The sequence below is a fragment of the Lissotriton vulgaris genome, chromosome 7 (assembly GCF_964263255.1).
Source record: "Lissotriton vulgaris chromosome 7, aLisVul1.2, whole genome shotgun sequence".
In the NCBI taxonomy this organism is placed as follows: domain Eukaryota; kingdom Metazoa; phylum Chordata; class Amphibia; order Caudata; family Salamandridae; genus Lissotriton; species Lissotriton vulgaris.
Genome location: NC_141695.1, coordinates 445954385 through 445971016, shown reverse-complemented (window position 1 = coordinate 445971016; position 16632 = coordinate 445954385). Strand labels below are relative to the sequence as shown.

Here is a 16632-nt window from a genome sequence, read left to right as displayed (position 1 = left end):
GCCCCAGGTATTAAGTCTATGCGACAATCAAAAGAACGGTGGGGTGGCAAGTCCCGCGCTCGCCCCTTGTCAAACACCTCCTCAAACTCCATATAAGCTTCCGGGATTGTCTGCACGTCACACCGTAAGCCATCGCCAACTGCAGAGGATAGAGGCGGAACCCAATCAGTAGCAACTTTGTAACAGCTTTGCAAACAAAAAACAGAATCAAGGGTTACCGTTCTCCTAAACCAATCAATGCGGGGATTGTGGGATTGCAACCAAGGAACCCCCAATACAACACCAAATGAAGGGGCATCAATCAAATCAAACCCAAGATATTCAGAGTGGCCGTTATCACAAATCATGCATAAGGGTTCGGTCTGTCTAGTAATAGTCCCTGAAGATAACTCAGTTCCGTCTATAGCCCTCACAGGTTCGGGTTGTTCCTTTAGAATCCAGGGCACTTTCAATTGTTCCGCCAACTTGATGTCCATAAAATTGCCAGTGGCCCCTGAATCCAACAAGGCAGACACCGGAGTCCTGTGGCTGTTGGAAATTACTAAGCAGACGGTTATCATAAAATGTTTGGGGACTCGCTTGACTATACCAGAAATCTGGTAGGAAGGATTAAGTCGATCTATCATCTCCACTTCTGCTGAAGGCTGCACACAAGCCACCACCTTTCTGGAGGACAAGGAAGACGGTTTAACTGTGCAATCCCTGGCATAATGGCCTCCTTGCCCACAATACAGACACAAATTCTGAGTTCGCCTTCTGTTTTTCTCCTCAGCTGTTAAGGGACCTCGAACACCTCCTATCTCCATAGGTTCAGGGGTCGTTCTACTCTCCACTGAACTCTTTCCCTCCACCTTAGATGGAACCATACGAGAGACTTGAAATCGGTTTTTCTCGCCCCTCCGTTCAGTTAACCTGTGGTTCAACTTCACCACCAGATCTATGAATTCCACACAGTCTTCAGGCGGATTCACCACCTGTGAGACAATGTCTTTTAAGTCCTCCGACAATCCTTGGTAAAATAAGGACGTCCTTTTATCGGCGGGCCAATGGGTTTCGGAAACCAACCGATTAAAGGTGGACACATAAGTCATTAGATCCAGTTTTCCCTGCCTAAGTTTCAATAATTCGGCGTCGCTCGCTTGCATAAACGCATGTTTGGCAAAGAGACAACGCATCTGTTCTTTAAAAGCCGCATAATTATACAGAACAGGGTCATCACTCTCTACAAGGGGCACGGCCCAAGACGCCGCAGTGCCGGCTAAATAGGATATAACAAAAGCCACCTTGGTAGAGTCATTAGGAAACGACGCAGGTCGACACATGAAGTGCAAATGGCACTGATTCATAAAGATGCTATATTTACTGGAATCACCAGTAAACCTTTCAGGAACAGCCAAAGGTACCGGAGAGGGTGTAGTCACATTAACTGTCAAAGGGAGATTACCAGGATTACTAGCACTCGCACCCCTATCGAATTGGAACGTAGCAGGTTGGACTATGGAAGATTTACCCATTCCCCAAACCGGAGCCTTAACTTTCCCTGCACTCATTTCCTGACGTAGCCCTTGGTTCTCCTGCTGCAATTCCTGCACCTTTAGCTGAAGTGCGTTAACCGCCCCCATCAATTCCTGCACTGTAGGGGTCCTTTCTTCCAACTCATTCCCATCCTCATCCATACTCGCTCGGGTGGTTGTAAATTCGTGGGCTTGGTTTTCTGTTGGATCTTTCGCCGACTCAACCCACAACCACGGAAGCGAGGATGGCCCCACTCATCTGCCCCCTCTCGGATCGCACCACGCACTTTATCACAGCGTGACCGCGAACCGGGAAAAAGGGAGAAGGTAGGAAAATATGTAAAACAAAGAAAAAGAAAAGCCAATGCTCTCTCTCTGTTACAGCCCAGCAGATTCTCCTTTAGTAGTTTGGGGAAAGGGATCCTGACCTGCAGCCACAAAAGAAAAGAAACACAGAACAGAAAGAGAATGTTAACATATGACCCCGTGCTCCTTCCTTTGCGTCCCTATTCCCACTAATACACCACATCCAACACACCCCTATCCCCTCCTTACTTGCGTAACAGATGAGATGGTGTCCGAGAAGAGCAAACAATCCAATTGGTAAGCAGATGCCTGCGTAGCATAATATCCAGTAACAGGCAAGGGGAAAAAAGTCATACGTCTGACGTAAAAAAACCCCTTTAAGAAAAAACACAACCAGTGCGCTCAAGGCACACTCTGCTTCAGCAAAATACCCACTTTCTATGGCCACAGACTAAACACGCCACACAGGTAGCACGTAGAGAAAAAACTACACTAAACCTCGGGCACTCAGAACCCGGCAGGCTACAAAAGTTCCTTTGGCGCAGGAAACCCGATAACAGAGTTCCGGTAAACACAAAATACACAGCAGCAAAGCGTTCAAGCGATAATCCAAACGGACGCGTCTTGTACTTTACCGCCGAGTCTCACTCGCTCAGGACGGCAAGCGGAGCAGCACCCATCCGGGCGGCTGACATGAAGCCTCGTGCAGCTGAAAGCCTCCGTTCGCCGAGCAGCCAGTTGAAAGCACCAACTTGACAGAATCCCACGCAGATCCCAGGAGTAAAAGAAAAATCCCGTCTCCAGAAAAATGCCAACAAGGTCAGAAACCAAGCACCGATCCCTAGTGCTGGTGACCTAAATCCACGAAGGGAAAGGGGGCGGGGCCACCGAGAACAGGGAAACAAAGGAAGGACTCCATAAGAAAACGAAAGAAGAAAAACAAAGGCTAGAACAGGGAGCTAAACCCTCACTGGTTCCTAACATTGACCCTGTGCCTCATGGGAACAGTCCAGCCCGAACTGCCAAGCCATGTCTTTCCTGGACCGGAATCAAGCATGCTAGGACCGGTTTCTGGCTATCAGCCATCTTCAGCCAGGATAGCTTGACTCCAGTGGTGTGGAGAGCATGGGACTCGCGTCTGGGCATACCCATCCCACTCGTGGTGACAAATGCAAAAATAACAGAAGATGGACAGAATGCAGAACAATGTCATACATTCACCCCAGTACAGAGATCTGGGCCTAAATCCATCGTTTTTTTGCACTCCACACCACCCCAGTTCAGACATGGCCATATGCAAACTAGCCTTGACCTTGTGCCCCATGGGAACAGTCCAGCCCAAACTACCAAGCCATGTCTTTCCTGGACGGGAATCAAGCATCCTAGGACCGGTTTCTGGCTATCAGCCGTCTTCAGCCAGGATAGCTAGACTCCAGTAGTGTGGAGAGCATGAGACTGAAGTCTGAGCATACCCATCCCACTCGGGGTAACAAATGCAAAAATAACAGTTGATGGACAGAATGCAGAACAATGTCATGCATTCTCACCAGTACAGAGATCTGGGGCTAAATCCATCGTTTTTCTGCACTCCACACCACCCCAGTTCAGACATGGCCATATGCAAATCAGCCTTGACCCTGTGCATCATGGGAACAGTGCAGCCCGAACTGCCAAGCCATGTCTTTCCTGGACCGGAATCAAGCATCCGAGGACTGGTTTCTGGCTATCAGCCGTCTTCAGCCAGGATAGCTTGACTCCAGTGGTGTGGAGAGCTGGGGTGGTGTGGAGTGCAAAAAAACGATGGATTTAGGCCCAGATCTCTGTACCGGTGAGAATGTATGACATTATTCTGCATTCTGTCCATCACCTGTTATTTTTGCATTTGTCACCCCAAGTGGGATGGGTATACTCAGACGTCAGTCCCATGCTCTCCACACCACTGGAGTCTAGCTATCCTGGCTGAAGACGGCTGATAGCCAGAAACCGGTCCTAGGATGCTTGATTCCGGTCCAGGAAAGACTTGGCTTAGCAGTTCGGGCTGGACTGTTCCAATGGGGCGCAGGGTCAAGGATGATTTGCATATGGCCATGTCTGAACTGGGGTGGTGTGGAGTGCAAAAAAACGATGGATTTAGGCCCAGATCTCTGTACTGGGGTGAATGTATGACATTGTTCTGCATTCTGTCCATCTTCTGTTATTTTTGCATTTGCCAATACGAGTGGGATGGGTATGCCCAGGCGTGAGTCCCATGCTCTCCACACCACTGGAGTCAAGCTATCCTGGCTGAAGACGGCTGATAGCCAGAAACCGGCCCTAGGATGCTTGATTCCGGTCCAGGAAAACATGGCTTGGCAGTTCGGGCTGGACTGTTCCCAAGAGGCACAGGGTCAAGGCTGATTTGCATATGGCCATGTCTGAACTGGGGTGCTCTGGAGTGCAAAAAATGATGGATTTAGGCCCAGATTTCTGTACTGGGGTGAATGTATGACATTGTTCTGCATTCTGTCCATCAACTGTTATTTTTGCATTTGTCACACAGAGTGGGATGGGTATGCTCAGACGTGAGTCCCATGCTCTCCACACCACTGGAGTCAACCTATCCTGGCTGAAGACGGCTGATAGCCAGAAACCGGTCCTAGGATGCTTGATTCCGGTCCAGGAAAGACATGGCTTGGCAGTTCGGGCTGGACTGTTCCCATGGGGCACAGGGTCAAGGCTGATTTGCATATGGCCATGTCTGAACTGTTGTGGTGTGGAGTGCAAAAAAACGATGGATTTAGGCCCAGATCTCTGTACTGGGGTGAATGTATGACATTGTTCTGCATTCTGTCCATCAACTGTTATTTTTGCATTTCACCACGGGGCGGCTGCCGGCCCTTCAAACACCTGGTACGCAACTGTGTTGCTCTCTATTTAGCAAGGCCTGCTTTCCAACGGTATCTTTGTGCAGAGACTGACTGGCCAAAAGTATACGCCCACTTCCACCAGAGGCACCCACAGTCACACACCAAGATCATCGAAGAGCCATATGGGGAGAGGAGGGCCAGTGCACGATATCCATGGTCCCAGTGAGAGCGCGAACCGACGCCTGCTATTCCATAGACATCTCCTCCAAAGGACGTCAAGCCCCAAAGGGGCGCCAGAGTCACACCGCCCCCATGGGCCAACACCTACAATCAGTCTTGTCACCAGGCCCCAACACAAGGATCCAACAGCTGTACCTCTCAAATGTCTGGGGGCCGTGACTCTCATTAGTAACCGCTTTGTGATACACAAGTGCACCGGACCTTGCTCCTCACCTCTGCATGATCCGGGGTTTTCACAGCATGATCTCTGCTTCCAAAGGCAGTATAATGTAGTCAGTCGGCCCGCCTCGCATCCGGGCACCAACAGGATAGTTGCCCCTTGACTCGGCAGGTGCTCCCAATTGCCACTGCACCCACCCGTGAGCACTCCGACTCCGCTCCCCGGCCGGGGCGCACTGCTCACGACGGCACCCAGTCAGGCCCAGGCCCGGGCCCGCAGCGTTCTTCCTCTCACTCAGTGGGGGTCGCGCGGGAGGATCACAAGCCTCAGCCGGCTTTCAGAGCCCCGCACCACCACCAGCAGTTTCGGGGCCGGACCGACAACTTCCGGTCCCCCCCCCAGTGTTTATCACTTCAGCCACGGACACAGGGATTACTCCCACCCCCGGACAGGGCAAGCAAAATGCTGACGGTGTATCTCGGGCCCCAGAAGCCGCTGAGGACTCAGGAACTCTGCAACGTAAGTCGCTTCTCGTCTTCTTTCAGGCTGCGGGTCACAAATGCAGGATTTGTGCCTGGATGATAGTGCTGGGGAAAGGGGTCGACGGAGCTAAGCACTCACGCGGCCATCTTGGGCCAGGCTGTGGCTCCTGCCCCGCCTAAAACATTTGTTAATGATTTCTGGAGAAGAATTGTTTCTCGTGTACCAGCTCTGAGCTAGGGTTGCTAGAAAAATCTGACAACACTGTCTCCCTTCCAGTCCCTGTTTTGGCTGAAAATGTCTGTAGAATATTCCGCTTTGAGAGAAACTGCTAGTTAGAGGCATATGGGCTGCAGATGGTACATTATGAATAGATCGCCATCTGGTGTTGGGCTCGGATGATTGCACTTTGTTTTTCTCTTGAAGAGTCTTTTGTATCTTGGTGACTCCAAACTTTGGTTGGTAGTGCGCATGGGCATCGGCTCCATCCTTAGATTGTTTTTTTCCGCCATCGGGTTCGGATGAGGATTGAGACGCTCCAGATCGACTTCGAAAAGAAGTGACTTATCGGCGCGTATTCCCTTTCCGATTCAACGGTATTGTTATCGAACGCGTTTCATTTCCATTCCGGCGCGTTTCGACTTCAACATCAAAGAAAAAACTTTGATCTACGTCGACGAACAGGAGGCCTTTCTCGACGCAGTCAAGCCCGGAGTCCATGGAAAGGACTCCATTCAAGAAATGTCCAACGTGTGGTGCTAAGTTCCCACACAAGGACCTACACGAGGTGTGCAACCTCTGCCTATCGCCTGAACACGAATCCAGGGACTGCAAAGCCTGCGCAGCATTCTCCTCCAAGTCGACGATTAGAAATCGTCGAGCTCGAAGACACGAGGTTTCCAGAATGCAGTCGGAGGCGATCCCGTAGCTGTTCGGAGACGAGCAACTTGAGGAAGAAGAGGATCACGAGGATCAGTCGGGGTTGGAAGGGGACGAGTCGGATGTCGAAGAACTCGACGTGCAACAAACCGTGAGTGACGACCTCCCCTTACCAAAAAACCGACCCCGTGTGGTAACGACCCCGCCTTCGAGCCCGGTCAAACCGCATAAAAAAGTTTCCGACGCCCCGCCTTCGGGCCCGGCAAAGAAACTGAAACTGAAACCGAAACACTCGGCCTCCCACCATGTCGGATCCGAGAAACGGTCGACACCGACTTCGACACCGAAGCTTCATGCAAGGGAAAGCTCGGCATCGAAACATTCCATGTCGAAACAGAAACATGATTCGACGTCGAAGACTCACTCGACACCGAGGAAGTCGGAATCGAGTAAACACTCGGTGCCGAAAACACCGAACATTGACGATCGAAAACAAAAGCACCTTTCGGAACCAAGGCCTTCGGTACCGATACAGGAGCAGCAGACAGATCCCAAACAAAAGATTTTGTTTATCGATCCGCAAACTGGCAAAGTAGTGACAAAGAAGAGGAAGAATGAACAGATAGAAGACAAATCTCTTCCTTCAAAAAAGAGAACACTGGGGACAAATACAACTCCTCCTACTTCTCCTCGACCTAAAGTCACACCCTCTTCTCCTATTCCTCACACTATGCCAAATATTCCTGCACCTTCCACACCAAGACCATCTACACCTCAGTCTGATGTAGACAGTGATCCAGGGGAGGGAGAACCTCAAGGGGATGATGAAACTATCCCAGATGAGGATGACCCATGGGAGAATTATAACGTAGGGTCAGATGATGACAACGACCCAGAGTTATATCCCTCAAAGCCTTCACCACCTGATGATAACACAGGGTTTGTACAGCTCATTAATAGGGCAGCAAAATATCATAAAGTAGATATACATACAGAACCTCAAATAGAGGACTTCCTATTAGAGACGCTACCTAATGCACAAAGAACATCAGGTACTCTTCCTATGCTGAAGGGTCTTCTCAGTCACACAGACGAAATATTCAAAGACCCAGTGAGGGCTAGGGTGTTAAACCCAAGAATTGATAAAAAATATAAGGCGGCTCCAAAGGATCCAATATTTATCAAAGGCGAGGTACCTCTGGACTCGCTTGTAGTTTCAAACGCTCGTAAAAGAGCGAACTCATTATCTACAAGAGAGGCTCCTCCACCTGATAAAGAGTCAAAATTAATAGATGCATCAGGCAAGAGAGTAGCATCACAAGCGGCAAATAGCTGGCGTATAGCCAATACACAGGCACTACTTGCACGTTATGACAGGGCACATTATGATAAATTAGAAAAACTCATCACACATCTCCCCAAAGAACATCAGAAAAAGGCAGATCAGTTAATACAGGAAGGAAATATTATAACTAATACTTCCATTAAGTGCGCTCTAGACGCAGCAGACACTGCAGCAAGATCCATCAACACCAGTGTCATGTTAAGGAGACATGCATGGCTTAGAATCTCAGGATTCAAACAGGAAGTACAAACGTCCTTATTGAACCAACCCTTTGATCAAAAGACACTTTTTGGCTCAAGCACAGATGAGACCTTAGAAAAAATGAAAAAAGATACAGAAACGGCTAAGTCAATGGGAGCATTGCAACAGCCAACACAAAGAGGTTCCTTTCGTAGATCCACCTATAGAGGAGGCTCAAAAAATACAGGAACAAATCAGCAATCCACCTCTTTCACACCTACATCACCCAAAGGTAATTCAAGAGGTAGTTACAGGGGTAACAACAACAAGGGTAGAGGCCGCGGAAATAATAACAACCGCAACGCCTCAACCCCAAAACAGTGACTTCATAGAACTTCCCCCAGACCACATAACACCGGTCGGGGGACGTCTATCACAGTTCCTACCTGTCTGGGAAAACATCACATCAGACAAGTGGGTGAGACAGATTATCCAACATGGTTATTGCCTAGAACTCACAGCTACCCCACCAAACATCCCCCCCAAACAGCGTCCAATGAGTCAGGATCATCTGACATTGTTAAAGGAAGAAGTACTAGCACTGCTACAAAAGCATGCAATAGAGAAGGTTCCAAAACATCAACAAGGGACAGGAGTATACTCTCTGTACTTCCTAATTCCCCAAAAAGATGGGTCCCTAAGACCAATCTTAGACCTAAGACCTCTCAATGCATACATAAATTCGGAACATTTCCACATGGTCACGCTCCAACAGGTACTCCCTTTACTGAAGAAAGGGGACTTTCTTTCTACACTGGATCTAAAAGACGCTTACTTTCATATCCCAATTCACAAAGCCCACAGAAAATACCTAAGGTTTGTAGTGGAAGGACAACATTATCAATTCAAAGTCCTTCCGTTCGGGGTCACAACGGCACCAAGAGTGTTCACAAAATGCCTAGCTGTAGTGGCAGCACACCTGAGAAGACAACAAATACATGTCTTCCCCTATTTGGACGATTGGTTAATAAAGGCCAAGTCACAAGAAGAATGTCTTCACAACACACAGAAGACAATTCAATTGCTGCACCACCTAGGGTTTACAGTGAACTACAAAAAATCACACCTACAACCAAACAAGATTCAGCAATACCTGGGGGCTACTATAGACACAGAAAGAGCAATAGCATACCCCAATCCGATCAGGATACAAACAATGGTCGGGTTAATACAAAGATTTCAACCACAACACTCACTACCAGCACAAGTGTTTATGCAACTGTTAGGCATGATGTCCTCCTGCATACTGCTAATACCACATGCCAGACTACAAATGCGTCCACTACAAGAGTGTCTAGCGACACAGTGGAATCAGGCTCAAGGTCAGATTACAGATCTGGTGTTGGTAGACGACCGTACGCATCGCTCTCTGAAGTGGTGGAACACAACAAACATTTCCAAAGGACGGTCGTTCCTAGAACCGATTCCACAAGTGATAATAACAGCGGACGCATCGCTCTCCGGATGGGGAGCGCATATGGACAAATACACAGTGCAGGGGAAGTGGAGTGTGCAGCAAAAGAAACTGCACATCAACTACCTGGAACTATTAGGGGTATTTCTAGCACTAAAAGCTTTCCAAATGCAAATAACAAACAAGGCAGTCCTGATCAGAACAGACAACATGACTGCAATGTATTATATTCAAAAACAGGGGGGGGGCACACTCTCTCCAACTATCCAAACTAGCACAGGACATTTGGAGATGGGCCATTCCTCAAAAGATCTATCTGTTAGCAGAACACCTACCAGGAGTTCAAAATCAGATAGCAGACATCCTAAGCAGACAGTCAGAACAAGTACACGAATGGGAGCTGCACAACCAAATACTGCAGCCATTCTTCCAAAGATGGGGGCAACCAGAGATAGATCTGTTTGCCAATCATCAGAACGCAAAATGCCAAAACTTCGCATCCAGGTACCCACACCAACGGTCCCAGGGCAATGCACTATGGATAAATTGGTCCAACAGATTTGCTTACGCTTTCCCCCCTCTCCCACTAATTCCGTTAGTGGTTCGCAAACTGCAGCAGCACTCAATGACAATGATACTAGTGGCACCCACGTGGGCAAGACAGCCGTGGTTCACCACGCTACTACAACTCTCACAGGTGCCACATCAAAAGCTACGATTATTACCCATGCATCTTACACAGAACCATGGAGAAATAATGCACCCAGATCCCAAACAATTGAACCTAGCGATCTGGCTCCCTAGGTCATAGAGTTTGGATATTTAGATTTACCACCAGAATGTATGGAAATCATTAAACAAGCAAGACGTCCTACCACCAGCGCATGCTATGCAGCAAAGTGGAAAAGGTTTGCTATACACTGTAACAGTAAGCACATCAACCCTCTGGACGCATCCACTAAACAGATCATTTGCTATTTACTACACTTGCAGCAATGTAACTTAGCATACACCTCTATCAGAGTTCATCTCGCAGCTATAGCGGCGTACCTACAAAACAGGCAACATCTTTCCCTGTTTAAAGTACCAGCAATTAAAGCTTTCATGGAGGGACTCAAAAGAGTCATTCCACCAAGACGACCACCTTCCCCAGTCTGGAATCTCAACATAGTACTTACCAGACTAATGGGGCCACCATTTGAACCTATGCATAGGTGTGAAATACAATTCCTCACATGGAAGGTGGCCTTCCTTATAGCTATCACGTCACTTAGAAGAGTAAGTGAGTTGCAGGCATTTACGATTCAAGAACCATTCATGCAGTTACACCAAAATAAAGTGGTTCTTAGAACAAACCCAAAATTCCTACCAAAGGTAATTTCTGCATTCCACATCAATCAGTCAGTGGAATTACCGGGTTTCTTTCCAAAACCACAAACAGTAGCGGAAAGGGCCCTACATACATTGGATGTCAGAAGGGCAATATTGTACTATATAGAAGGAACACAAACTTTCAGAAAGACAAAACAGCTATTTGTTGCGTTTTCTCCTACACATAAGGGCAATCCCATCTCTAAAGCGGGCTTTGCCAGATGGATTGTAAAATGTATTAAAATATGCTACTTAAAAGCAAAGAGAACATTAACTGTTCCTCCTAGAGCTCACTCTACACGTAAACTAGGAGCATCTATGGCATTTTTGGGAAACATTCCACTAGATGACATATGCAAAGCAGCTACCTGGGTTACACCGCACACCTTCACAAAGCACTATTGTGTAGATGTGCACACAACACAACAAGCTAGAGTGGGACAAGCTGTATTAAAGACTTTATTTCAGACAGTTGCAACAGACACAGGCAACCACCGCTAGGGAGAGAACTGCTGTATAGTCTATTCATAATGTACCATCTGCAGCCCATATGCCTCGAACGGAATATGCTACTTACCAGTATGCATCTGTTCTTGGCATAGAGGGCTGCAGAGTGGTACATGCCCTCCCAGCCTCCCCGGAAACCTGTGTCTGTTCCAACATTATCTTATTTAGATACACTTACATGGGCATTCCTATCTGTATTCTATCATACTACTCCATCTAACCCTACTATGGCAAAACAATCTAAGGATGGAGCCGATGCCCATGCGCACTACCAACCAAAGGAGGAGTCACCAAGATACAAAAGACTCTCCAAGAGAAAAACAAAGTGCAATCATCCGAGCCCAACACCAGATGGCGATCTATTCATAATGTACCACTCTGCAGCCCTCTATGCCAAGAACAGATGCATACTGGTAAGTAGCATATTCCTTAAAACTCTCTTGCCTTTCAGTCCGTCCTATTTATGTGAGATTGGGTTCTCAGCATCTGCGGTATTAATTCCCCCACAGTGCTGGGGGGTCACGCGCAGCGCCACAGTGCTTGTGACTAGCTCGGCTCGTCACGCTTCATGGTGGCACTGTGCTCATGACGAGTTGAGCTTGTCATGACCACGCCCGTTTTAATTGAACGCTCAGCACAGCGGGCTAATTGAGCACGGAAGGAGTCAAAGACAGAAGGGTCAATCCACGGAGCCGCGGAGGGGACGGTCGGGTGAGGTAGTATCCTCCCATATAGTGCTCTATTAAGCACAGGATCCCGTACGTTTTTCTCCACGAAGGCTCATGAGGCCTGACACCACTGGATTGCAAAAGGAGATAACGATATTACCTTGTCACCATATCATATTGTGCTTATTAGGCATACCGCAAGTAAACACACACATAGCATTCCCTATGTTTTAACAGTATTTCACTGTCTGATTGTGAGCAGGGTAGGGATCTGTGTACCTGTCCTTAAGAAGAAGTATCCAACTTCGAAACATGTTTCCACAGACACATAGGAGGCTTTTTGTACATTAATACATTAAAAACCTCCGCCTCACGTCTTTTAACAATACCAGCAGAAGGTTTATTAAAATTCTTTCTAGTCCTACCTGCCAGGTATTTTTTAAAATCTACTCACTATTCACCTCTGACCCTACCACTCACACCCTCTCTCACACACTACACATAGAGGTCACATCAAGTGCTCCAGCGTATTCGCTGGTTAGTAGCGCTCCGTAGAGGGGTGCGAAGACCCCTGAGATGAAGCATGACACAGAGGGCCCTTTTGGTGTGTGAGGGGTATTTTAAAAACACAATGTGCTTCCCACCAAAGTAGGAACCCCATCACCATTGAGATTGTCCATTGGTTTTCACTTTATGCCTTGTGGGTGGATTCCTTATGTTTATAAAAATAAGGGGTCATTAAGATGGCAGTCCTTCCGCCATCACCAAGCGTATTACCCACCGCCCAATTAGGATGGCAGTGGACGCGGTGGATACCGCAGCGGACGCAAAATACGCCAGCCACTTCACCGCCAAAGGCAATCGCACCGATTGCCTGGCGGACAGTGCACAGCCACTAAAATAGTGGCACCGTCCACCAAATTAGAATGGGGTTAGAAAAAGGCCTTTCCATGGCGGCGATGCTGCCATGGAAAGGCTGGCAGGGATTGGGTGTGGGGGCCCATTGCGGGCACCTCTTTTTTGGGGCTTGTTGCTGCTCTGGGGGGTACCAGCATTTCCCTGCACTTCGTGGAAGGCACCATGTGGTACCTGCCAGGCAGTGCAGAGAAATGCAGTGCATGCCAATTTGGCATTGCTGACGGCGCTGCATCCAGCAACACCGTCCGCAATGTTGAGGGCCCAGGATGCGCCTGCCAGTATGGCGGGTGCATCCTAATATGTGTGGTGGTACCGCCGCACATCTGGCGGGTGGTCCCAGCACCGCAACGATGGTGGGGTCCACCCGCCATTGTAATGCGCCCCTGTGGCTGATTACCATGGCGGGCGAACTAGGTCCGCCCTTCATCCGGGCTTTTAACATTGCGGGTGGTCGCAATGTTAAAAGTGCTTGCATTGCATTTCCCTGCACTGCGTAGCAGGCACCACGTGGTACCTGCCACTTGGTGCATGGAAATGCGGGGTACCATAGGTACCCTCCAGTGCAAGGACAACCCCCCCAAACAAGGGGGCCCACAACAGGCCCACAAACCCAATCCCCGCCAGCCTTTCCATGCCCACATCCTAATTTGGTGGACGGTGCCTGCTAGGCACTGCCACCATTTTAGGGGCGTCCGCGAGGCAATCGGTGTGATTGCCTCTGGCTGTGAAGCGGCGGATAGACTTTGCCTCTGCTACGGTACACACCGCCATCCTAATTTGGCGGTGGTTAATACGCTTGGTGATGGCGGAAGGATCGCCACTGCCGGCCCGGCGGTGGCGGTCCTTCCGCCATCATAATGACCCCCTAAGTACCGTTCAAGACTGGATGTGGAGCACAAACAGAGGATGGTAGTAGCAAAATTCCATCCACAGATTGACCGTCTCTGTGGCGAAAAACAGGCACATCCGTCACATTTATGTGTTGGTGTTATTATCAATCTATGCCATGTGTAAAACAGAGCACCCTAGTAAAAACAATTTGTGCACATTTTATCTTGGAAAATGGTGTTTTGAGCTGTGTAATAAGCCACCGTTATTTCACTGCACCCACTCAAAAACCTGCAGTTTACTAAACACTCTTATTTTGTTGAACATTATTTGCTGGATATGTCCCGGGATATGCTTGTGGCGGTCGATTATGTTGTGTACCAGATTCCAGAATTTTCTGTCAGGTGGTGGGGTGGCCCAACATCTCAAAAAATTCAGCTTGGGGGGAGGGACTTAACATACAAAAATGTGCAGACCTCTACTCTACACGGTGATGGAACTCCTTGGTGATTTGTAATTATAATGTACCACAGTGAGAACTTTATCCAGTAGATAGAAATTGGATAGGATGCTTATAAAATCCATCCTAGTTAAAGCTCATCAATGACATATAATGTGAATTTGCTGAGAAATGGTAAACATAGCTACATTTATATCTGCCAAATGGCCCCATGAAATCTATGGGACCTTCAGAAACGGGGCCTAACAGAACTTTGCATGCTTGGATTTTTGAGTCCAAGAATGCAATTTGCTTCACTAAATGGCTTATTGACTGAAGAGGAATTTTCATTTATTTAGACCACAAATCGCTATTAGTGTAGCATTGCAATGCCTTTTGGATGGCCTAGTTATGATTTTCAAAATATTCCCATTTCAATTCGAAGTCATATTTGGCTTTTTGGAGATTTGTGGTCAGTAGGGTGAGAAAGTCATTTGTAATAAGGTGTGAGATTTTGGTGGGGGAGGCTTGTGGGCTGCACCAAATTGCTTACATATTTCTTTGGTTTGTGCAGGTGTCCTTGCACAGGAAATGTGTGTGGTTAATAGGTGATCATAGAAAGGACTTTTGGAAGCCCTATTAGACAATTGCATAATTTGGCTACGTTGAGTCTATCATGAGAGTTCTGTTTTAAAGTGCTGTTGTAAGGTGGTGTGTAATATGTCTTGGGAGGTGGTGCTTTGTTAACTGATATCTATCTTAAATGCTTTTCAGCATCTTATACCCGCTAACTCAGGTAAAAGCACATACTCAGGACTACCAGGTGTGAAACCCTAAATTTCTTCTTCTTCTTATAGAAACTACCGGCTGTTCCGCTACACAGCGTACCGGCAACTGACAAGGTGGTGCTGGGGGATGCTGGGGAAAAACATCCGTAAGGAGCTGCCGGCCTGTGCCATAACCGCCATCCGCAACACTTTCCCTTATGGTTTTTCACACTTGTAGATTAATTTTGAAACATTTATGTATTCATATTTTGGTACAGTTTACAAAAATCAATAAAAAGTCATTTATCTAAGTTGCACTAATCTCCAGTTTCTCTCAAAAGTCCTTTATTGCAAATTAGATAGATAATATGGTTGTGTAAGAGTTAAGAGCAGTATTGGTGAGTTGGGACTCTAGTGATTAATTTAATTAGCATATTATACCTTCCAGCCTGTGAGACTGCTCTGAGAATGCCTTGGCACAATGTTATATGTTCCTTATTTATTATGGCTTTAGTGGTGTGATTCAAGAGTGAGCCAGTAATATTCTGCCTGGCAGGGGTAGACAATGCTTGGGTTACTTGCTGAATAAATCTCTCTTTTCTACAAGTTGGAGTCCTGTGGTTACACCATAATTTTTGCAGCGAGTTACAGCCAGCACAGCATCCAGCAATCCAGGAGGTAGTTTAAACGTGGTATAACCAACTAAGTCTACTCATTTAAAGTATTTTCCTTGCTGTTTACTTAGTTTAAGGTGACTCTACGCATAAAAAGGAAGTGCCTATATAGACACTGAGGGCCCGATTCACAGAATGAACTTAAGACTCAATCCTAAACTTACTACTGTTTTGGTATTCACAGATTGCACATACTACTTTTGGTATTCACAGAATGAACTTACTACTTTTGGCATTCACAGAATGCACTTACTACTTTTGGTATTCACAGAATGAACTTACTCATTTCGGTATTCACTGAAGTTAGGACTCCTAACTTTAGGACTCCTAAATGCCTTCTGTGAATACCGAAAGTCTTAAAATTAGGATTTTTCCCAATTTAGTAATAGTAAAGTTAAGACTACTAACTTTAGGACTCCTAAATGCCTTCTGTGAATACCGAAAGTCTTAAAATTAGGATTTTTCTCAATTTAGTAGTAGTAAAGTTAGGACTCCTAACTTTACTACTACTAAATTGAGAAAAATCTCAATTTTAAGACTTTTGGTATTCACAGAAGGCATTTAGGCGTCCTAAAGTTAGTAGTCCTAACTTCTGTGAATACCGAAATGAGTAAGTTCATTCTGTGAATACCAAAAGTAGTAAGTGCATTCTGTGAATGCCAAAAGTAGTTAGTTCATTCTGTGAATACCAAAGGTAGTAAGTGCAATCTGTGAATACCGAAACAGTAGTAAGTTTAGGATTGAGTCTTAAGTTCATTCTGTGAATCGGGCCCTGATACACTGCCATCTGTGTACAAAGCCAACGAGTGCATGATGTCGCTGAACTGATCACTTCCCATGGAGCTCAGACCACCAAAAGCAAACCCACGGTCATCCGCACAGAGCATAACATAGCTCAACTAGCGATGGCCAATAGTGCTTACACCACTGCTACAGTGAACTCACAGGTAGCAACCAATCGACATCGCCAATTTATCCTTTATTTTATACTTCAAAGCTACTATCACTCACTGTATCATCCCCAGTCTGCTCTCCT

General features: G+C 47.0%; 1 protein-coding gene across 1 annotated transcript in view; it reads left to right on the top strand.

Annotated features, from left to right (window-relative positions):
* LOC147701828 (uncharacterized) overlaps positions 1-15243 on the top strand; it is a 129255-nt gene extending 114012 nt beyond the window's left edge. The window contains exon 3 of the mRNA XM_086928711.1: positions 15013-15243. Coding sequence (XP_086784837.1) covers positions 15013-15160 — 148 coding nt within the window. The 3' untranslated portion in view covers positions 15161-15243. The remainder of the gene's footprint in view (positions 1-15012) is intronic.
* The last annotated feature ends 1389 nt before the right edge of the window (positions 15244-16632 follow it).